The sequence below is a fragment of the Labrus mixtus genome, chromosome 13, assembly GCF_963584025.1.
Source record: "Labrus mixtus chromosome 13, fLabMix1.1, whole genome shotgun sequence".
NCBI classification, from domain to species: domain Eukaryota; kingdom Metazoa; phylum Chordata; class Actinopteri; order Labriformes; family Labridae; genus Labrus; species Labrus mixtus.
In genome coordinates this window covers 5,909,603-5,932,462 of record NC_083624.1, presented here as the reverse complement: position 1 = coordinate 5,932,462, position 22,860 = coordinate 5,909,603, and the positions used below count along the sequence as shown (strand labels likewise).

Here is a 22,860-nt window from a genome sequence, read left to right as displayed (position 1 = left end):
CATAAGAAACATTTTACCCTTTTTCACAGAGAGCTGGGAGGTACGAAAAAAATACTATACTTCTTCATCATATCAGATAAAAAAAATAATGAAAAAGAAAACATCATCTTTAAAATGTATCTAGGTTAATAGAGATTACAGTAGATGATACTTTACTAAATAAAAGGGTTGAACAGTGGAGGCATGTTCAAATAAAAACAGGTATTGTATAAACAAATGACATATATAATGATATGATTAGTCAGCCCTAAAAACAGGTAATTGAGTAAACCTCGGGCTTACTGAGACACATGAGTCACTGAATATATGCATACATATCACATAGTACAACCTTGCAAAATGATGAGTCAGTTTAATTTAGGTAATAAAAGAAAATAGCCTACCATTATCTCTGAGGATCACAGAAGGTCATACACAAAAAAGACATTGATTGAAAAAGTTTGTTAAGGAGAGAAGTCCCTACAAACATATTTTACGAATCTGAGCGTATTTTTTTTAACACTGAATGTAAATGTGAGTTTGTGTTAATTCAGTCAAGTGCAGTTATCAGCCTGGACTGTCTGATTATGCAAATACATGTTTTTTGTTGTTGTTTTAAGATAATTTATTTTCATGATGTTTTATCTCTCAACATATAGATAAAGAAACACGCTGAGTCATCAATCATGGTGTGAATTTCTAGAAAACTGTGAAAAGGGAGCTTCCAAAAGGCTTAACATGAAGTTAATATATATTAGGATAGTTACATTCTATTCAGATTCAGATTTTTTATTGTGCCACAAGGGGATATTTGCATTGCAACAGGAGCACACAGAAGACGAGAAACACAAGGACAACATCACCATAAAACATGGACCAAAACGAATTGGAAAATGAGACAACACAGCAAAATATAAAACCAAATAAAAACAGCGCAATAAAATCACCAAAGAGCCCAATACCAGAATGGAAATTCAAGTTATTAAAGTGCAAAGTGGAGGTGTGCAAATGTGCAATTCAAGTGCAAAACGAGCAACAGATAGCTAATTGTTGTTTAACATATTAATTGCACTTGGTAAAAATGAGACCTGGAGTCTTTTAGTCTGTATAGTACACCTGACCTGCAGTTATAATATCCAGCAGCCTTCTCGTCTTCACACCTGACAAATAAGTCTTAACAAAGATTAAGATCAGCTCGTAAGGCCAAAACCTGACATTTATCTAACTTTTTTTTTGCATCAGTCCTCCCTTTAGAGCGGAGTTAGAGCAGGCTCATGGAAGCAAACTCATTCATTTATTCTTTATTCCACAGCGCCTCCACCTGGCTAATATGTATACTTACACCTGTGTTACAAAGTAGACCCATTTCAGAATCAGAATCAGAATCAGAATCAGCTTTATTGGCCAGGTGTGCCACAAGGAATTTAACTTTGGTGAACTTTGCTCTCAAAGTACAACAATAAATATCAAAATAATAATAATCACACACAAGAAAAAGATTAATATGCATAAGACTAAATCAGATAATAGGGCAGTAGTGAGTATAGTGCAGAAGATGCTGAAGTAAACATACATAACAAACATAACAAAGTAGTTTTGTGACAGCTGGGTTAATTTACATGAGGTAGAGTTTTTTTTAATTTTTTTTTAATTTTTTTTTTTACAGTATTTACATTTAAGGCTTTTCTATACTCATCTGAGACTTATGGATGTGAAAATGACAATGCAAAGCCCCAAACATTAGAGTAATTCAGTAGATTATCTTCTGATGTAAACTGTGACCACAAACATTCCAATTCAAACTAAAGTTTGGCTGCTTGAAGTTTTGACTTTTCTCTCACAAGAGGGCAGAACATCCCTGACACAAAAAAAAAAAATCTCTGTCACTCATGTGACCTTTACTGGGGCCATTACTGTTCTTGTCATGGATGTGGATTTTAAAATAACAACTCCTCGCTCTTATTCTTTACAGTCAGAAACTTTGGACCGTAAACACATTTCATTAAAGAAGGAATTTAAGTCAAATCACATGCTTATTTGTTTTATGTTAACCTTGTTTGAACACAGCTGACTATGTAATTATATTTGAAAAGAGCTGGGATGCTTGTTAACATTACCAAACCTGCACTTGGTTTTATTTGATTTTATGCTTGAAATTCGATTAACATGAACTTCATTTTTTTTAGTTTATAAATGAAGTTACCTAGACTTTACATGCAGTGTTATTTCTTTTAAATTAAGGCAAGTTTAGAATTAGAATTAAAACCATGATAATCAATTGATGGATTTGATAAGTGCTGATTGTAGTACATGGCATAGGTGTGTAAGGAACCCTCCCAGCATGCACTTTGGAAAAAGATTCATCATCTTCGGTCTAATGTCTGTGTAGTTGCACAAGATTTTGACGTCTTGTGTCAAGCCCTTTGAATTGCTTTGTTGTAGAAATGTGCGATATGAATAAACTTGCCTTGCCTTGCCTAGTTGTGTGTTTGTTACTGGCGTCATTTTGTCATTATTCATTTTGTGCTCCACAATGTTTCCACTGTTTTTTGTTTGTTTTAAAGAACTGTTGCCAGCATTGATGTACAAAAATAAAAGACTTGATGATACCAGCTTTGAAGTATCAAAACAATTTCAGACTCATGCCAAATCTTACCCGCCTCAATCTGGATAACTAAATTATCCACATAATAACACTCTGGTCTGTGGTGCCATGTGATAACCTCACCGCTCTATTGGGTTTTCAAAGCTGCTGTAAAAGTGTAAAATGATGTGAACAGTTGGCCTTTCATACGGCTCCTCTCTGAAGGCCAAGGGGGCTTGACTTATTAATCAAGGCTGAGTAACACTTGTCAACACTTTATCTGCGGCGGCTATAAGCAGGATGTCTTCCATTTGAGATCCATGCCTCTTGTATTCTCACCCGTCACACCGAATCATCCCACTGAGTGACTGCTGAGAGCGCTGCAGCTGACCACAGCTACAGTTACAGTGATGATGAAACTGGAAGTTTAAGTCTGGCAGAATGGCCTCCTGGTTTTTATAGGAAGTGATGATGTATGTGATGAACCAGCGGCTCCCCTGCTATGTTTGCTATTCTCTGACCTCCTGGCCCCAAGGAATGTGAATCATAAATGATGTATAAGATGTGTATGATAACATTTATGTTGGTTTGTGTATAGAGGCTGTTTTGCAATTCATGCGACCTCTAAATCATGCCACAGTATGAAATGTAATTTAGTAGGACACAAGATTGCAATTTGGCAATGAAAAAACACTTTTGTACAGTAGTACTCGGAGATATGATTCAATAAACCAGATTCAATCTTGCAATTTTTTGTTTGTAGGAGTTAACAAGTAGCACACACAGTTAAAACTAAACATTAGTTGTCTGTTGATATGTGTGTCTGATATGTGGCCTTGTGTAATTTGTAGGTGTTTATTGTATATAGTGTTACATGTTGTCTTGTTGTGTGCACGTTACAATTACTTTAGTAGGTTATTGGATATGTGCTTTTACTAATACTTTTTTGTTTTTTGTTTTTTTTTGGTACATTGTTATGTCTGCTCAATGCTGCTCCACGTCTGTCCTGCATGATATACATTTTTTATATTAACCAAATGCTGCTTTATGTGTATCCTGCATGGTTTATGTATTTTCTCCTGTGGCTGCTCACCTGTCTGCTTAATTACTGTCATGATATTTCTATTTTTGTAGCTTTTAGCGATGTTTGAATTTGTTTTTTTGTAGGGTGCATTTTATAAAATCTGGCCAGGGACAACTGATGAAAATTTGCCTTTTGGCTAACTCTGGCATATTTACAGAAATGTTTATTAATATGCAATGTCCCTGTAAAATAAAACAATAAAAAAATAAACCAGTCTCATACAGATGTCAAATATCATTCATCATTTGGATACAAATTTTATGTTTAAAGTTATAATTTAGCCTAATTTAAAAACCAGAAGAGACACCTGTCAAATAGTTAAACACGTTTGTTTCCCAACAGAGAGTCAGATAACAAGATTTATATCACGATTAATATGAAGCTATGTTTAGCCCACAGTTCTACAATTCATTAAGTAAAAGCTTTTATCCAAAGCGACGTACATCAGACGGTAAGAAACACACAAGCAAGGATCTATAAAGGAGGAAACAATGTCAGTAAGTGGAGACAAGCTTTGAGTCTGACTGGACACACAGGTGCTGACAGGAAGTGACCAGAGGCAAAGCACGACATCGACAGCTGTTCTTAAGAGTTCTAATCAGCATCAAAACCATCCTAAATAACATCATTATCAGACAAAACCATCATCATCATCATCATCATCATCATCATCATCATCATCATCATCATCTCGTTAGCTTAGCTTAGCATAAGGCGGGAAGAAGGGGAAACAGCTGGCTTGTGTCTGCCTTACTTGTCTGCCCTTTTTGGATTTGTTTGCCTTTAACTGATATTTTAAAAAGCTTGATACAGGTTTCCTCACAACAGCCTGCGCTTGTTACAGAAAAAAAAAAGAAAGATGTTACTAACTAACAATGGGTCCTCAAATGTTGGCCTGCAGGGTCCTGAAATGAAGCTAAATGGACGGCCGATTGAAACCATAATTTCCACCGGATATAGATCATTTTAAAATGTCTGCCGTGAAAATGTCTACATCTAGTTTAATGGAGTTCAACCATCATTAATTTCATTGTTTACACCTCTTCCCATTGTGATACATTAGCATGTCTTAAGTGAAAGTGGGCACATCAGTGCAGTATAATCGCTGATACGACTTCCTAATGATTCACATACTAATGTGTGTTGGGAGTATTATGCAGTTGCTACTTAGCTTAGCAACAAGAATGTGAAATAAACACATACTTGTGCCCTGATAGGCAGTGGCAACAAACCTTGAGATGAACTGAAGAAAATTATCAAAATCAGAAAAACGTATACAGCTAAAACACAACATCTCTTTCACCAAACCTAGGCCTTTGTCCTCAGAATAGCCAAATAACTAAACGCCTAACAGCATTACAATGTGACGACCGCTGGGCCCAGTTGGCACCCAGCTGCCACCAAACCACCAGCCTCGATCCTACACTTGCCCCTCTAAATCTTTTGGATCTGTATTCTGGGACACGGGGCTCGGTAGAAGCTGCCAGAGTGCCACCATGACAGCTGTCGATGCTTTGCTACACAGACAGAATTAGTGAGATAAACGCAGCCAGAGACAGAGGGGCCCAGTTGTTGTCAAAGATAAGTGAAGTCAGATGAGACCTCAGCAGTCTTTTGACCTCTAAGTGAACAGAGACCCGAGTGAAACAACTAAGTTATTAAGACTGGAATTTTCTTTAAAGTGCTTTAGAAGAGATGGATTCTGTGACATCACCAGCCGGAGAGTTTATGGGAATTTCAACTTGAGTAGGGACACATCTTTAAAATGTCTTTATATTGCAACATAACTCATAAAATAGATTCTAGTCTTAACATAATGTTAATGTAAAAAATGACTCAGATTTCCTAATGACTGTACTTTGTTGGTAAGTGCGAAATTGATCTTTTCTTGAGATGTAAAATGAATGTAATTGGTACTTACGTACAAGGGCCTTATGCAAGCCAAAATTCTGGGGGGGCTTAGTTAGTGTGGGGCCAATTTGTCCTTTCTCAGAAAAACAAGAAAGAATAATTCAATTTACTGCCTTTTGAAACATTGATCATCAAAGGCAGATATTATTACTCAATCAGTCTGAAAGGAAAACTCAATTCAATCATGTAAAGTTCCTCACATCCTAATTACTCTTTTTTTGTAACTTTTTTTGTATCAAATCTCTTCCATACTTACAATTTATCATTACTGCTACACTACTGCGTATAATTACTAAGGTATGAGAGAAATCCTGTCAGATTATTGTCTTTTAATCTGAGGGGGCTCAAGCAACAACAGTTTGAATGGGCATGACGCCTCTGTTTACATGTCCAGATTGGGATTTTTTTTTTGCAAATTAGGAAATTTACAGTTCAATTCTGATTTTTCAGGCTCGCAAAATTAATCACTTAAACATAATAACATTTCATGCAAAATGCAGGCTATGTGATGGTGTCAGCTGCTTGTGAATAAGAAAGACAAAAAAGAACAAAGAGAAATGACACATTTTGGAGTCTAAATAAAGTGTCCTGTGACTGCTCGGGGTTAAAACATCTCACCAATCCCTGCGGGGATTTAGTGGCCTGGGAACACAACACCAGGCTGAATGACTGAAGATTTGCTCTGTCATATATAAAGAACTGCATCACTGCTATGGCACCAAGAGAAGTTAGAGTGAAAATGAGTACAGGAGGCTTTTAATCACTGTCATAAACTAACTGAATGTCAGGGGACAAAGAACCACACAGGCTAGATATGTGCAGAGTAGACAGGTGTTGTAGTGCAGAAAAAGGTAACCGTGCAGCTGCCCAAATATGAACCTCAAAGCTCCTGTGAGGAGTTTTTAAGCTTGTTGTGAGACAGACTGAAATAATATATAGTAATCGAACATCAAAGCGTCACTGTCAGTGTATGGGGAAAAAATATATGCTGAATCAAACACTATCTTTGACAGTCCAAAGATAAAACTTTGAGCATGATTTCTTGTTTGTAATACAGAGTGGTCCTGATTTTGTGAGAACTTTTTATTAAATAACATTGCAGATTTTTCTCACAAAGGCCACATGATCATGCAATAAATGATCCAGAAAAATATATCAATTAATTCAGGAACACACCAAAAAGTCACATGCTGTAATCATCTTTGTAATGTGATTTTCCATTCAGAAAAAAGTACCTACTGTATGTCCTTTGAATTAAATAAAAGGAGCAGTTTAGTGAAGCCACATTTTATTAGGCTTGGGGCTGATTTCTAATAAGTAACATATGCCTGCATACCTGTATTATTGCCTGTATTACCTTAAATTGGCTTACTTATATGTGATTAGGGAAAGGACCATCTTCTTCAAATGGAATTGCTTCAAGACAAACATACAAACAAACCATAACGTCATATATTGTGTCCTTTACTTTAGCAGTAATGGAAGTATATGAATAACGTAAACATGGACTTCACAGGGGGCTTGAACAGTCTTTTAGGTTTGCAGTATAAGCACTGTTCGTAAAGTGTATTTATATAGGCCTAGCACTTTTCACAGACATCAACCGCAGTGTTTACAAAATTAAAAACCCTGCACAGATGTTAAGCATCTCCAACCTCAGATGAAACAGGTTGGGACGTGTTAAACAAATTGTTACACTTGGGAAAATGCTTATATATATTTTAAAATACATTTTAGCTTCTTTTTTGCACTGCTTTTTTTCTTATTTTAAATTCATTTCATTTTAATATTTTTTTCATTTTAACATATTTTCAGATTTAAACTTCTCTGTGATTGTGATTATTACATTTTCTATTTTAATGTTTCTTTTCTTTCCTCCGTCATGATGCTTTTGTTGTCTTGTGTGAAGCACTTTGAATTGCCTTGATGTTTAAATGTGCTATATAAATAAACTTGCCTTGCCTTATTCACTTTAATACTGAAAGTCAAGTGAGAAGACTCTCATGCCTGTGTGTTAAAAAAAACTATTTTAGAGAAGCTAGCTCAAGCACTGCTGCTGCAGACATTACTGTAGAAAAATTTACTTTAGCCACTAAAAAAGTCAAACAGCACTTTTATTTGGCACTATGTTTTTCTCAGTAGTATTGTTCAATGTTCTTACACATGTATAGCCTAGCATATGTTAGCTTCTCCAAACAGGGGCAATGCTAACCTCCCTATTCTTAAGGTAATAAACTCACTTTTGGTAGTACCATATACAACTCCAATGTATATATAACAAACTAACCCTTAAAGGCTTTATATGCGATTTGTTGATCCAGCAGATGTCGCCCTTGAGCACCAGCATGAAACCAAAACAACTCGCGGTGCATTGTTGTGTTAGCATGCTAATGCTAGCGATCTTTATTATGCTCGTATCTTCACACTGCATGTAAATTTACCTGAAATGAGCATGATCTAGAAACACAGTGAAGCAGTGAGTACAGTATGTTATTCTTCTTTTCTCTAGTCCCTCAATTAAACAACTTTTATACACGAGGGGAGGAGTCAGCCGGCCGTCCGGGCGATGTAAACAAACTGAAGATAGGACTCTGAAAACTCTGAAAACATCACAGACAGTGGGACTCGGGTGTTACACCCATTGTAGACAGTCATGACTCACAGAGTTATTTTCAGAGGATATACTTGATTTCTATTATATTTAAGTGTGAACAATTGCATATAAAGCTACAAACAGCAGCTTGTTAGCTTAGCTTCACTTAGCAAAAAACAAACAAACATTGAAACAGATGACAACAGCGTCTGTTCAATAAAATTCTCTAACCAGCATCCCTCATGTTTTAGTTAACGCATAACATATTGTTTGTTAAATAAGTGCAGGTAAACACCAAGTTAGTTGTGGCTTGTATGTGAGAATATTTTCTTGGCCAGCAGCAGTAACTTTCCAATGTCTCACAGGTGTTGTTGGATTTTGTTTTGTTGGACGGAGCCAGGCTTGCTGTGTAACCTACCCCTGCTCCCCAGTCCTTGTGCTATGTTTAGCTAACTGGTTGCTAGCTGTAGTTTTATATCGAACTGAAATATAAACTGTAAGGGTGTTAACTGTCTTCTCATATAACTCTAAACAAAAACAAAATAATAGTATAACCCAAAATGTCAAACTATTCATTAAGGTTTCAACATCGAATCAAGACTAATGTGGTCCTTAATGAATTCTTGCTGCACATTTGCTAAGCTGCAAGAAACCTTATCCCCCACAGTGGGAGCTCAAAATGATTCTGTCCCTCTTCATCAGTTCTAATTGCCCATTCGAGACGCTCATTATGACGCTGCACGTTCTCAGTTGCTGTGATCCATTTCAACCTGTTTGACAGTCTGCAGCGGAGTGAAGTTCTTCCAGAGGATCATATTGGGATCTTGGATGACCCAGGGAAATTCCAGTCCAATTGGTTTGCTGTTGCATTAATGATTAACAGTCCAATGGTGATGATGGGGTCTGCCTGGCTTGACCTTTCCACATGGCTGTATTTGCAGCAGCAGTAAGCACCAGGCTTTAGCATCACGCTAGCCTTGCAGTGCCCAGACAGCTGCAACTTTATCCCCCCGGCCTTAGCAGCTGAGTCGGAGGCCTCGAACCGAAGCAAAGAGTTGAGATAACTTTGAGCCAGCTGAACACAGGCAAGACGCAAACACTGAGGGGGGGGGCAAGGACTGAGGGCACATAAGGGAAGTCCTGGCAGTGTTTCAGTTTTGCATGAAAATCATATTTGCCTCATGATAAACTTAATGAACAACTCATCTAAAAATTAAAAGAACATGATATAAATTTTCAGGGGGGGACTCAGAGAGTAATCAAATTATTACCATTCCCAGTCCTGTACTCCGAACTAACACATCGTCTTCTGTTTTCTGTCATCTGACTTCAATTCTGTCCTATACTCACAGCTTCCTGTTTTTCTCTTTTGCATGCTGCAAACGTGTTGAGGGTGGCCTTAGTGATGACTGAGCCATAATTTAGATATAATGAAAAGTTGAAAGTCAATGATGACATGTCATTTTATGGTACAGCAGTACATGTGAGGATTAACAGAAAGCAGTTAAGAAGATGTTTGATGTGAAAGACGTTTTTCAAGATGGTGGTCCCCAGCTAATCTAACAACACTAAGATTTAACAGATATGCTAGCTGCTCTTTGAGTACTTCAACATAGTGTCGTACTAGTGCTTAAGTGCTGTGACCTGAAGGCTAATTTTGGCCTACTGAGTATCTCAAAACTATCCAAAAGCTGTGTAGTAGGCTTTATATGCTAACAAGCAATCTTTGTTTATTTTGTTAGCGCCGTACAAACAAAGACAGTGTAAATATGCTAACAAATGTTAACAAGGTATGTCCATGGACACCATCTTAGTTTAATGTGTTACCATGCTAACAATGATAAAGTTTACACGCATGTTAAATAGATATTATACTATATTAGCTAGTTAAGTGTGTTAGCATACTAACACAACCACATTGACAATATTTGCTTGCTGATCTTAAATAATGGAAGTTGAAGCCAACATGTTCATTACCTTAGTTTAGTGTTACCATGCTAACAATGATAAAGTTTACACGTATGTTAAGTAGGTATACTATATTAGCTAGCTAAGTGTGTTAGCATACTAACACATTGGCTTGCTGATCTTAGTTGTACATGTTCATCACCTTAGTTTAGTGTGTTAGCATACAATGACAAATTTAAACATAATGTTTATTAAGTAAAATACCAGTTGACCACATGAATCAAAGGTGTTAGCATGCTAACATATGAGCATTAAGAGGAATGAACAAATGAGGCACATGGGAACATGAAAGGCTTTGCAGGTATTCAGTCAAAGAGAAGAGTAAAAGACATGTTTAACACGTCTAGAGGTATACTCTAAGAAATTGCTGTAAATTTACAATTACTGTATTATAACGGTTTACAACAATATTTTACTGTATTATTGCTTGGAGGAAACAAAACGCTAATTTACCGTAGTTTTTGCAATGCATTTTGGGAAAAGAAGTTGGGACCACATGGTTGAAAGGACAGTGGAGTTGGCTTTGTCAGACTGTCATCCATCTCCATCCTGACAATTAAGAGGTGAGTGCCTTACTGCTTTGCTAGTTAGAATAGGCAAAAACCATCACTTACTAAGTTTTAAGTCATTTGTAAAATTAACGTTAGCTAGATTTGGAAATTGCACAGCAACTTGTAAATTTCAGCAACAGCAATATACCGTTAATTTTACTGTAACTTCCTGGCAACCATACTGCCAGTTGTTTACCTTTTTTTAACAGGGGAATTTCTAAGAGTGTATGATGGTGTTTGATAAAAACTGGTTCTTATAATTCATCTTGAATGGGGGACATAAATGTGTGTTTTTCATTCAAATCCAATAAATTGACAGTTTGCCCAAAACCACAAACTTTAAGGATCAGGATTGTCAAAAAAGGCTTCTTATTATCTGAAGCCTGCACAAAATGTTATAGCAATCCTTCCAACACCATGTTGAGAAGTTTTGTCTAGTATTAGGTAGACCGATCAGTTTTATCCAGAATGAAACACATACATATATACATACAAATAGACAGAGCACATATACACACTGACACTTTGTGAAGCCACAATCTCTTTCTGGCGGTCTACAAATAGAGCACTTGAATGTAGTGACGCATTTTCACTCTGGAAAGAGTCCAGGGACCCCTAGGTCGGGAAAACCTACTGGACGGGGAGAGAAAAATAGGGGGGGAAGACAAACAGAGATAGACAGGGAGAGGTTGGGGGTGGGGTGGGGGTGTTGAAGCGGTGTTAACAAGAGAGTGTGGGGTTGCAGAAAATAGTGCTACAATTTTCTTAGAAACCATGTGGGCGTCTGTCATTACCAGGCCTGGATGCTGTACCAAACTCAGTCGGAGGTATGGGATTCAACGCGTATTCCCCTGTGAGGAGGAACATAGGAAGGTAGAGACAGATGAGACATTTGAGTATAGGGGCCGAATCTCACAGGACAACAATCTTTGACGTTTGACCCTTTGCATCCTTTTCCATCACGTGGTTAAAGGTCATTAGAAGGTTGTCGTATTATGTAATAGTGCGCATATTTGTGTGTCCGTGCAATAATGTGATTATTATGATTTACAGAAATCTCTCATGTAAAGAAAACAGCAGTTTAGAAGAATGACTTTTTTTCCAGGAAGCAGGATAGGGAGGAATGAGATGATAAGGCTGGTGTGGAGGGGGGGAACAAAGATATTAAAAAAGATACAAGTGAAAAAGTGAAACACTGAGTGAGTATTTGAGAGAGTGAACATGTAAGTGACCTTAAAAGGCCACACGGTTTGGCTGGGGGACTGCAAGTGAAAGGGGGCCTGGGGGTTATCTCTGTGAAGTGCCGCTGTATTTATAGATCATCTGAAAAAAGATTCCCTGCCCCCTTAACCACCCCCATTGCTATGTTGCCCCTCCCCTGTTTTCAATTAGCCCCTGATGGGTGGAGTAATGCAATCAGGAGTTACTACAGCCCACCCGGAGCCTGTCCTCTCAGTCTGCCCCAGACTCCGCACAGGCACACACTCCTCAGACAGGAAGGTAAGACCCAACTCTGTTCAACCCCGCTCCAACTATCCATCCATCCACCCGTCCATCTTTCCACCCCATTCATCCTTTCACTGGTCTTCATCCATCCTCCAGAAAAAAAAAACAGCTGCTCTGGCATCCTCCTCTCTGCCTCCCCACCCACCTGCTCATGTTCTCCCTCTGCACATCACCTGTACCATTTAACCGTGTCTTCCTTCTCCACCTGCCCTTGTGTCTGTCTCTTAGACGGCCTGACCTCCTTTTTCCTTTAATAACTTTTTTCTTTAACTGTCCCAAAAATGCACAATCCCTTTTGACCCCTGTAAACAAATCTCATTTCCACCCATCATCTGTCCTCCTTTTCCATCAAGCTCACAACTTCTTTTGGCACAAATGTGTTGATAAAAGTGTCAGCTTCACACTTTTTAATACACCATTGGTCTGTTTTTTTCTTCTTCTTGCTTTTCCCTGGCTTTACAGCGTTTTAGTCGGATGTATAGTCTGTACAAAATCTTGCAGTCAAAACTCTCAGAGAGAACAAAAAGTATCTGTTAACACAAAACTACTACTAAAAGATTTAAGTGCTTCAGGAAGTGGAAAAAGGTTATGTAAAATGATTGAGCAGTAGCGTTTAATTTAACAGTTAATCAAATGGGTCAAATTGAATTGCAAACCTTTATTTGTAGTGCTTTTACATTTTTTATTATTTTGGACTTGGCAGTCCAATAACCGCGTCCTTTATGCCACTTTTTCAGTTTAACGCTTAATTCTATTGAACTTATTACATTATCCAATGAGAAGGTTATTCTTAGTTGTTGTCCATGTGCATATTTGGTTAATTGACAAGGATGGCAGTCAGGCGGTTAAATAAAGCACTTATGTTTTATTTGGGGCTTTTTAGGAATTTATTCTAGAGATGGGACAGTGGATAGAGTCAGAAATCAGAGAGAGAGTGGGGTATGACATTTGGGAAAGGAGCCATGTGTTGGATTTGATACCGAGCCGAACGCCTGCAGGACCAAATCCTCTGTACATGGGGCACCTGCAGTAAGCACTACTGGAGCCCCAAAATAAAGCACTTCTTCATGATTTGCATGCTTTTAGATGGTTAGAAGGCATTTCAAGATCATCTTACGCATCTTTAAAACATCTGCAAAATCGAGGAGAAAAAAATGGATATATTTCAGAACTTCTTGAGTCATATTATATATATAAAATTCACCAGATTAAAGAATTGCTTTTTGAACTTAACTTAATGTCAAGCCTTTGCCATTTTTAGAAACCTGCAGAGAGTTAGTTGTCTGGATGAAAACTGTCTTTAAACACTGGAACTTTCTGGAGATAGACCATTCTGCACAGTGGTCCATGTAACTTGCCTTTTGGGCTCATTTTCGGCATCAAGATATTTGCGCTGAGAGACCCCCAAATGGGCAGCATCAAAGAGAACCCCCGAAGCTGGGAAACAGCTGCCTGACATATTTGAACAGCTCAAAGGTTTTATTTGTGGCGGTCGAGATTATCCCCTTTTTTATTTTTAGGAGTCAGATAAATCCTTATATAAGCTAGGTGAGTCATGGTGGGAGCAGCAGACAATGAGGGAATGTGGGACGGGTTTAGAAGCAAACAGAAAGGACAGTCAGATTAAAACGTCTCAACTTCAGCGAGATAAAAGATACCCCCCCCCCCCCCCCCCTGAAATCAATCTCAGAGCTCATGTTGGACCGGTGAGGTTAGGGGAACCACAGCGATCAAAAAATAGACAAAGGCTTAAGACATTCTATAAGAAAGCTGATTAAAACAGATGAGCAGCACAAGCACAAACAGAATGCAAGAAATTAAAGTAATCAAACATGAATGTTACAGTTTAGGATGGCATGGGAAAGAGGAAATTCAATTTGAGATTTCCGTTTTCCTTTTTCTTCCTTATGTGATTAAGTTTCTCTGAAGAATCTATGACCGTAAAGTCTCCTTAATAATAGAGTTTATTTTCTTCTTTGTGTCCATTTAATCCACTCTCAAACACATACAACAGTACACCAACTTAAACATAATAGCCTATACTATTCTTTGTCAACAGAGAATATTTATGCACAGGTGGGATAACCAGAGGGCTCAACAGGGTCGCCTACAAACAGCTGCAGATTGAGGGCAGCCATTATAGCATGTGCCATTCAAACCCACTTATACATTGACACACACACTTACTTATGTACACAAATGCAGGACCACAAGGGATACAGTGATCTGGCGTTGACAGCTGGATGTGAGGTGATGGATCGGTCAGTGTACAGTGGCAGGGCGAGCGTTGGTATGCAGCAGGGTAAGAGTTGACCGTCTCTGAGCAGGACTGATAGGAGTTATTTATAACCTCCTCATCTGTCACCTTTCCATTCCTGACACCCAGAACCAAGTGAAGGACTTCTAGGAGATGGTAGAGAGATGAAAGGCGGGAAATGCAACACAGAAAAAAAAAACTGTGATGTGGAGGATCTTGATACTAAATGCGTCCTGGGGAAATATTTATTGTTTTGAAATGATAATCTCTAAAGAGTTGATCTCTTCTGAATGTCACTGTGCAAAGAGAAAAACTGTCTACAGCTTCACGGTTGAGTTGAGGTGTTAGGGTTTCAAAAAATCACAAAATTAAAAAAAAAAGTTTTGTATGTTAAAATAAGTGTTTCCATGTCTGTTTGCCTAAAGTCACATTCCTATGATATAATATTTGATCTCCTCTGAATAACTGTGTCTTCTTTACTGTCCCTCTCTCTCGCAGATAAGTGACCCTGGGTCAAAATGACCGAGCGCTATGACTGCCACTACTGCAAGGAGTCCCTGTTTGGGAAGAAGTACGTCCTGAGAGAGGAGAATCCCTACTGTGTGAAATGTTACGAGAGCCTGTACTCCAACACCTGCGAGGAGTGCAAGAAGCCCATTGGCTGCAACACCAGGGTACGAGATGTGCCAAAGTGCATTGGACACACAAGCTCTTTTATGATCTCTATGCTGCCTTCCGGCTTCATTATCATTACAGCTCTCTAATTACCCATCTGTTGCTCCTGCAGGATCTGTCCTACAAGGACCGCCACTGGCATGAGGAGTGTTTCAAGTGCTTCCAGTGCAAGCGCTCGCTGGTGGACAAGCCCTTCTCTACCAAAGATGACCAGCTCCTCTGCACTGAGTGCTACTCCAACGAGTATTCTTCTAAGTGCCACGAGTGCAAGAAAACCATCATGCCAGGTAGAAAGGCAGCCACAGAAAGAGCATACATATGAGTACAGCTAATACTAACAGGCAAATCTCACAATTAGTTTCAACACATGTTTGGTATAAAAACATTAAGCTTTGTGTTTTTATAATGATATCACAGCACAAAGAATATTAGCTAGGTATAAAAGAAGATCATCAGCATACAGGGACGATTTTTTAAGCTTTGTCTTGTTATAATGATATCACAGCACAAAGGATATTAGCCAGGTATAAAAGAAGATCATCTGCATACAGGGACGATTTTTTTAAGTGCACATTTTTAAAAGCCTGTAGGCTACACATAGTGGAAACTTGTCAAAATCTGGTAGATAATACACTCAATAGGAATATAAAAATATATCCACATTTTAGAAAGTGAGTGAATATATCGAATATTTCACTCTCTAATTTGGTCTAGAGAGACTAATTTGGTCTAGAGAGACCAAATTAGTGAGTAATTTGGAAATTACACATATACAAACAAACAGAACTTTTACAGAATATACTCTATATACTTTTATACAATATAAAACACTGCCACTTCGTTTTCAACCCTCAAACAAAATTAGACGGTATGTGTACATATTTGACAATAATGGTAACTGCACACATTCTGAAACGCAAAAAAAATATATATATAGTGGGGCGCTGATGGCCTAGAGGTTAGGTTGCGCCCCCTGTACGGAGACTACAGTCCTCTAAGCGGGGAGAGTCAAGTCCGACCTGCAGATACTTTTCTTAGAGACAGTCAACACTCTCTCTCTCCTGATTCCCTACTCTATCCTCTATCCTCTGTCCTATAAAATATTTACAAAAAGCCCAAAAATTAAATCTTAAAAAATTTAAATGTAGCACACCTCAGTTTATATTATGACTACACGTGTCAACACTGTCATCAAATATTATGAGGTATCTTAACTGTCCTTCTAAGTGATAAAAAAGATTTACAAAAAGACCAGAAAGAATGGAACATTTGGTTAAAAAAGAGAGATGTTTTATGTTTCCAAAGAATAAAGTTAACTGACTGTTTGGAAGATATTATGAGGTGTATATTAGTTCTTGACTACAGAAACAAAAATGTATTTTGATTTTACCTTTAATTATTCAATTTCTTCATATTTCTCCTCAGGCTCCAGGAAGATGGAGCACAAGGGGAACAGCTGGCATGAGACCTGTTTCACCTGCCAAAGATGCCAGCAGCCAATTGGCACCAAGAGCTTCATCCCCAAGGACAACAGCAACTTCTGTGTGCCCTGCTATGAGAAGCAGTTTGCCATGCAGTGTGTGCACTGCAAGAAGGTAGGACAAGGAATTTTGCATTTTAAAAATACCTAAAACGATTTTCAACCTACTATTCAATCACTATCGAGAAGACCATGAGGTGTGCAACAACCAAAAGCATTAAGTGTCACTCTTCCCTCTTTGTAGCCCATCACCACTGGCGGGGTGACCTACCACGACCAGCCCTGGCACAAGGACTGCTTCCTGTGCACTAGCTGCAAGCAGCAGCTGTCTGGCCAGAGGTTTACCTCGAGAGACGATTTTGCCTATTGTCTCAACTGCTTCTGCAACCTGTATGCAAAGAAATGTGCCTCCTGCACCACCCCTATTAGCGGTAATCATGATTTTTTTTTTTGGTTTCCCAGAAACTGAAAGGATTATTTCTAACAATATTTAATGACTTATCCATCACTTTTTTTTCTTTTTAGGCCTTGGAGGCAGCAAGTACATTTCCTTCGAGGAGCGCCAGTGGCACAATGACTGCTTCAACTGTAAGAAGTGCTCCGTGTCCCTGGTTGGCCGTGGCTTCCTCACTGAGCGTGATGACATCCTGTGCCCAGAGTGTGGCAAGGACATCTAATTCTGTGCGCAGGGAGACAGACACCTTAGATTTGATGGCTATGTTATAATAGAACAACAGAGATATAATAATACACTATCAAAGCACAGCGCTACGCCTCCATAGCATCCTTATAGCATTACTTTAAATGTACATTGTTGCCATGAAATATAAACTACTAACAGTGCTTTTGAAGTTAAAAAGTTTAAGTTAAATGTTCTCTGAGAAAAAAAATCATTACTAATGTTACAACTGTTGGCATGAATGTAGAGACCTTTGCTTATGAAACAGCTACGTGAGGGCAGATCGACTGTGTGAAGCTCTAAGACATAAATCTAAAATATGAATGTGTGAATGATTATCCACTTTGACGTGTAATAATAATCACTGCTTTGTGCATGGGCTAGCTTGATACTGTAATTAGTAAAGGGTTTGTGAATGAGCTCTTCTATTACCTAATAAACATTTCAAAAACTGTCTTTACTCTGCATAAATGCATTTCAGAATCATTCATATAACTTGAAAATAAAGAATCCTGCGCACTACTCTAAGCTAAGTATCCCCAATTTATTTTAAAAAAACTCACAACCTTTCCGTCCCTCTGAACCTTTGTCATGTATGTTGTTCAGAGTGACTGAAATGTTTTGAATTTTTCTAATAAATTTGTGATACTTAGCAAGAGTAGTGTGCAGATTTTTTTCTTTTGAAGTGATAGTGTGTGACGTCCTACTTCATGAGATAGTTGGATGTGTGAACACCTCCTTAAAGAATCATTCCTATAATACGAGTCATAATGTTGGAACTTTGGAGCGGAAAATGCAGACAAATTTAAGACATAAGTTGACTTCTTGAAAGAAACTTGGGCTTTAACCTCTATAATACAAAAGTAGATAAAATACTATTTACTCTATTTTAGGTACAGCCCACCAAGCATGTGCACAAAGCAGCTGGAATTCCTGGTGTAATTAAATCAGCAAAAGTGATGAATTTTATTGAGACACTTTATTTAAAAATCAGTTGGTACAAACATGACAATGAATCTGACAAGAATTAAAAATGCTTTTGTTTATCGTGTTCCTGATGACATCATATTCACAGATAATAACTACAGAGTCAATGTATTCATAATTATGAATAAATATATTTTAAAAAAAGACATTGTTCTTGCTTTAGGTCGTATTCCTTTTAATTGTCTGAGTTATTAAAAAAGTTGTATTCACACACGTGAATGTAAGCTCCCTGCTTCCTATTGTGACAAAATTAGCAATAGACATCTCGTCTCATCGTGTTCCAATACCGCTCTGCTTTTATTCTGAAAAAACCTGAACATTTTGTGAAATAGCACAAAGGATTTAATGAATACAAACCTCAGTGAAATGGAGTTTAATAAGAACAAAAATGACACTAACTACCACCGCAGCATTTTCAGCATAATCAGGGGTTGGATTTTTACTGTGATTTAATCACTGCCTGTTTACTTGTACAAAAAGCCTCTCAGATATGTCCATCTCTTTGAGGTTCAATATTTCTTCAACAATGACAACTACGAGAGACAGTGGCATTTGAATTAAAATCTCTTCATGACTTACTATCCCTCCCTTCTTGCCAGAACCAAATCGTGCCCAGAAACAGAATATCAACAACCATCATTTCCATAAATTTATTTCAGAAAACAAGTTGTATTTTCTCCTCTAGGTCTCCATGTGGGGGGACTTTAAGTTGAGTTGCTTATCATTGATGGTAAGGACACTTGAGGTTGAGGGAAAGCAAGAGGAAGCTCTTTACTCCACGTCATCCTATCTGCTTACAGCTCCAGAACCAGAGCTGTGATCGGCCTTCACACAGGATAAAAGTTTTTTATTTTATTTTATTTTTTATCCCCGTCTGTGATGCCATTAGTGAGACAACAACGATTGAGAGAGTAAGAGGTGGTTAGCAACAACATTAAGTTGGAGTGTGGGCTCCCATCAGGTCTGTGTGAAGAGGGGCATTTGGTCAGGGCCATGTCACATGCTGGATCTTTTTCTTCGCCTCTGGAGAGTTCATTGAACCCTGAGGAAATGGAAGAAAAACAAGCAACATAAAAAACAAAATAAAGCTTAACTCATACTGCAAAGGTTAGCAGATCCGTTGAAAGTATGACTGATAATATTTCACCGCATGATTTGTCTGTTTTGCACAGATTGAAACAATTTGACCAACAGCAAACACTTTTTTTTTCTAACAGTTGTGATCTCTGAAGTTAACTCCTTAACAAAGTGTGGATGATCTTGTTATCAAGTCATAATAAAATAGATACGGTGTGTGGGTCAATAACTCGTAAATTAGAAAATATGTTTTGATAAATTGCACATCAAAGAATCACATGTATAAAAAAACATGGTGATAAGAATACAGATGAGATGAAACCATCAGTTTATGAGAAAGATTTAAAGACTTGGTCTGTTTTCCTTTTGCTTCTTACTCGTTTGTAGAAATTAAAATGGGAGTGTGTTTGTTTCCTGCTGTGGTTTACACACAAACAACACAGATGAAGCACAAAAACAGTGCAGCTAATTCTGCACCATTTTCACCAATAAGAACTTGTTCGTAAAGCACATTTGAGATGATAGAAACAAAAACGTTCTTACCGAGCTATTGGCTTCCCGTTTCAGACTGGCTGCGTCCGGGCTGCTGTGGATGGCTGAGGAAGAGGATGTCGTGTTTCCAGATAACTTGCGGATGGGGTTGTGCAGGTTTGCAGCAGGGGGCGGTTTTAACCTGTCGGTGATTCCAGTTGACACAGAGGTTCCCTCGGGTTTCTTTACTTTTAATGGGCCAGAGTTGGAGGAGCTGCCATCGAACACAATCACAGGCCTTTTTCTATTGTGATCGTTACTGCAGATGGAAACAACAAAACAACAATGAATATTTTTTTACATTCAAATGGATGTAATGTAACGCTTAATGACACATAAACTCTATTTTTTTATGCAGGTTTACTGGGAGATACATTGCTATGTGCTTTTATATTTTCAAGGGTACACTGAAACATAAATTCATCTTCACCTCAGTTTGATATTTTGATCACTTACGCACATATGAATTGAGAAGAGGAGCACAAGGCAGACCGAGTTCAACTGCGTTTCTAGTGACACACGGCATAATCTTTGTTCCAAAAAACAATCTTTGTTAGACTTTCTACTGCCCATGTGTTCTGAGCAGGATAACAGCACAACAAAAATGACAGCAAAAAAAAAAAAACGCGTGAAAAAGCCGGCTGCCGAGAAAGATCTTGGTTTGACCTTTCTCGGCTACTGTAGAAAAACATGGCGGTGCAAAAATGGCGGATTGAATGGACAACACATTAGGTTCTACTCAGGTAAAAACAACAACATGAATTCTTTTTTTCCAGTGAATATAGGCCAATGAAGACATAATTGTCAATCTTTTATTTGATTTCTGCCATTTTACTTTGTCAACAGGTCCCAGAAGTGAACATACTGGACCTCTGAGTAAATGAAATGAAAACTTCGTCCACCACACCGGGCTCACCTGCTGGACGTAACGCGTGTATGTAATCATCATCATCAACCTCTATTTAAGTTCTCGGAGAGATCACTGAGGGCGACCCTCATTTACAACGATGCTGAGAAAACGGGCATAAATGATAAACAACGAGAAATGAGATACAGCTACTGCAGAAAATAAAATCAATAAAAGAGCAATAAAATATATAAACACTAAAATAATTTAAAAGCTTGAAATGACTACAGTGATAAGTCAAGTAATTAAAATCAAATAAAACAGGTATTGGGCGGTTAAAAATAATATTTCTAAAAGTGTCCATAAGGGATAAAAGTGCTCAAGTTCAGGTCCTGTTGTAAAATATTCCAGGAGGTTGCAGCACTAAAACTAAAAGATAATAGAATAGAACAGAATAGAATATAATTACTTTATTGATCCCAAACTGGGAAATTGTTGCGTTACAGCAGCAGGTTGTCCAAACACACAATGAGTAAAAAATCACAATGTTAGCAAATTTAAACACAATATAATATTAACTATGAAGTAAATAAGCACTAAAAATATCAAAACTAAGAATGTGAATATATACAACCAGGATTTAACTAAACATTACTAGTCTTAAATATGAAAGATTAAATGTAAATGTGTAAAAACAGAGTTGTAAATGGACAGTATTGACATAAGTTAAAGTGAATGAGTGTAGACATATTATCAGTAGAAACTATTCAATATAACGGCGAGTAGACAGACAAATGAAGTGAACATGAGTGCAGGGATAATTAGTAAATTTAACATGTGCAGAACAAGTTTACCTACAAAAGTCTCAGGTCCAATTTATTAGATTTAAATGATGTTCAGAAGTTTTATTTTCCTTTGTATACAAGGAAAACTAGATGACCGCATCCCAAAATGACGTACTGGGTATTTTAGCCGCCTAACATCCCATCGAACATATTAACAGCCATCAGGTGTACAGTAGTTTGTGTTACCTGTCTGACCTTTGACCCGCCGGGGTCTGCCTCCCCCGGGTCTTCTCCATCCTTTTGCCCCAGCGACTGTTTGGTAAAGTCCTCTGCGGCAGCGGGATCACATGTCGAAGGTAAATCTCTGTGAGGTGGTCCCGACTCTCACAACGGCTGATCCTGACGTGTTTCTACAGAGAGAGACAGCTCGATATGGTTAAACAACGTTTTAATATCTGGTTGTCATGAAACACAAACAGACGGCTAAGTTAGCCCGCACGGCTAACACAGCGGTGTTCACCTTCTTCTAACTCGGTATTCAAATAGACTTTACTCGTTTTACTCGGGGTAACTCACCTCACTTAATATTAACTGCATAAAATCCCGAGACAAAAGCTCGGGGTGCAGTAATAAATCCACATCTGAGGTGCAAACAGCCTTTCCATCCTCTCCTGTGGAAGTCGCCATATTGGATGCTGGATTTCTTTCCCAGCATGCCCCGCGTCACAACACCCCGAGAAGGATTGTAAAAATAGTTTAATTTCTATTATTTGTATCTGGAACAAGAGAAAACTTTACTGTCACTTTCACTGAATATTTTTTTAATTTAAAGTTTTTTTTTAAATTTAAGTTCAACTTTAAAGACAGCTTACAGTATGCATTAACATTTTTTTCCTTTTGTTAAGACAATTGCAACATCCGACAAAAAAACAAAAACAAAACAAAAAAAACAAGACAAAGAAAAAAATAAAAATAAAGACAGCTTACAGTATGCATTAACATTTTTTCCCTTTTGTTAAGACAATTGCAACATCCAACAAAACAAAACAAAAACAAAACAAAAAAACAAGACAGAGAAAAAAATGTATAAATAAATAAAGACAGCTTACAGTATGCATTAACATTTTTTCCGTTTGTTAAGACAATTGCAACATCCAACAAAAAATCAAAAACAAAACAAAAAAACAAGACAGAGAAAAAAAATAAAGACAGCTTACAGTATGCATTAACATTTTTTCCTTTTGTTAAGACAATTGCAACATCCGACAAAAAAACAAAAACAAAACAAAAAAAAGACAGAGAAAAAAATTAATAAATAAAGACAGCTTACAGTATGCATTAACATTTTTTTCCTTTTGTTAAAACA

At 37.7% G+C, this 22,860-nt stretch overlaps 2 protein-coding genes across 2 annotated transcripts; one reads left to right on the top strand and one right to left on the bottom strand.

Annotated features, from left to right (window-relative positions):
* Positions 1 to 12,044: 12,044 nt before the first annotated feature.
* fhl2a (four and a half LIM domains 2a) lies at positions 12,045 to 17,721 on the top strand. Its single transcript, XM_061053346.1, has 6 exons — positions 12,045 to 12,170; positions 14,932 to 15,107; positions 15,221 to 15,395; positions 16,534 to 16,703; positions 16,833 to 17,019; positions 17,114 to 17,721. Exons 2-6 carry the CDS (start codon positions 14,952 to 14,954, stop codon positions 17,263 to 17,265), a joined length of 840 nt encoding a protein of 279 aa, XP_060909329.1. The 5' UTR covers positions 12,045 to 12,170; positions 14,932 to 14,951; the 3' UTR covers positions 17,266 to 17,721.
* A 506-nt stretch (positions 17,722 to 18,227) lies between these two features.
* c13h2orf49 (chromosome 13 C2orf49 homolog) lies at positions 18,228 to 22,219 on the bottom strand. Its single transcript, XM_061053347.1, has 4 exons — positions 22,071 to 22,219; positions 21,741 to 21,904; positions 19,875 to 20,121; positions 18,228 to 19,296 (listed from the first exon to the last, which is right to left on the bottom strand). Exons 1-4 carry the CDS (start codon positions 22,179 to 22,181, stop codon positions 19,240 to 19,242), a joined length of 579 nt encoding a protein of 192 aa, XP_060909330.1. The 5' UTR covers positions 22,182 to 22,219; the 3' UTR covers positions 18,228 to 19,239.
* Between the last annotated feature and the right edge of the window lie 641 nt (positions 22,220 to 22,860).

Coding starts and splice junctions, on each gene's coding strand:
- fhl2a (XM_061053346.1), top strand. CDS start 14,952: ATGACCGAGCGCTATGACTGCCACTACTGCAAGGAGTCCCTGTTTGGG. Junction 15,396..16,533: donor CAAGAAAACCATCATGCCAG/GTAGAAAGGCAG, acceptor ATTTCTCCTCAG/GCTCCAGGAAGATGGAGCAC. Junction 16,704..16,832: donor AGTGTGTGCACTGCAAGAAG/GTAGGACAAGGA, acceptor CCCTCTTTGTAG/CCCATCACCACTGGCGGGGT.
- c13h2orf49 (XM_061053347.1), bottom strand. CDS start 22,181: ATGGCGACTTCCACAGGAGAGGATGGAAAGGCTGTTTGCACCTCAGAT. Junction 21,905..22,070: donor TGCAGTTAATATTAAGTGAG/GTGAGTTACCCC, acceptor CTCTCTCTGTAG/AAACACGTCAGGATCAGCCG. Junction 19,297..19,874: donor AACGGGAAGCCAATAGCTCG/GTAAGAACGTTT, acceptor CCATTTCCTCAG/GGTTCAATGAACTCTCCAGA.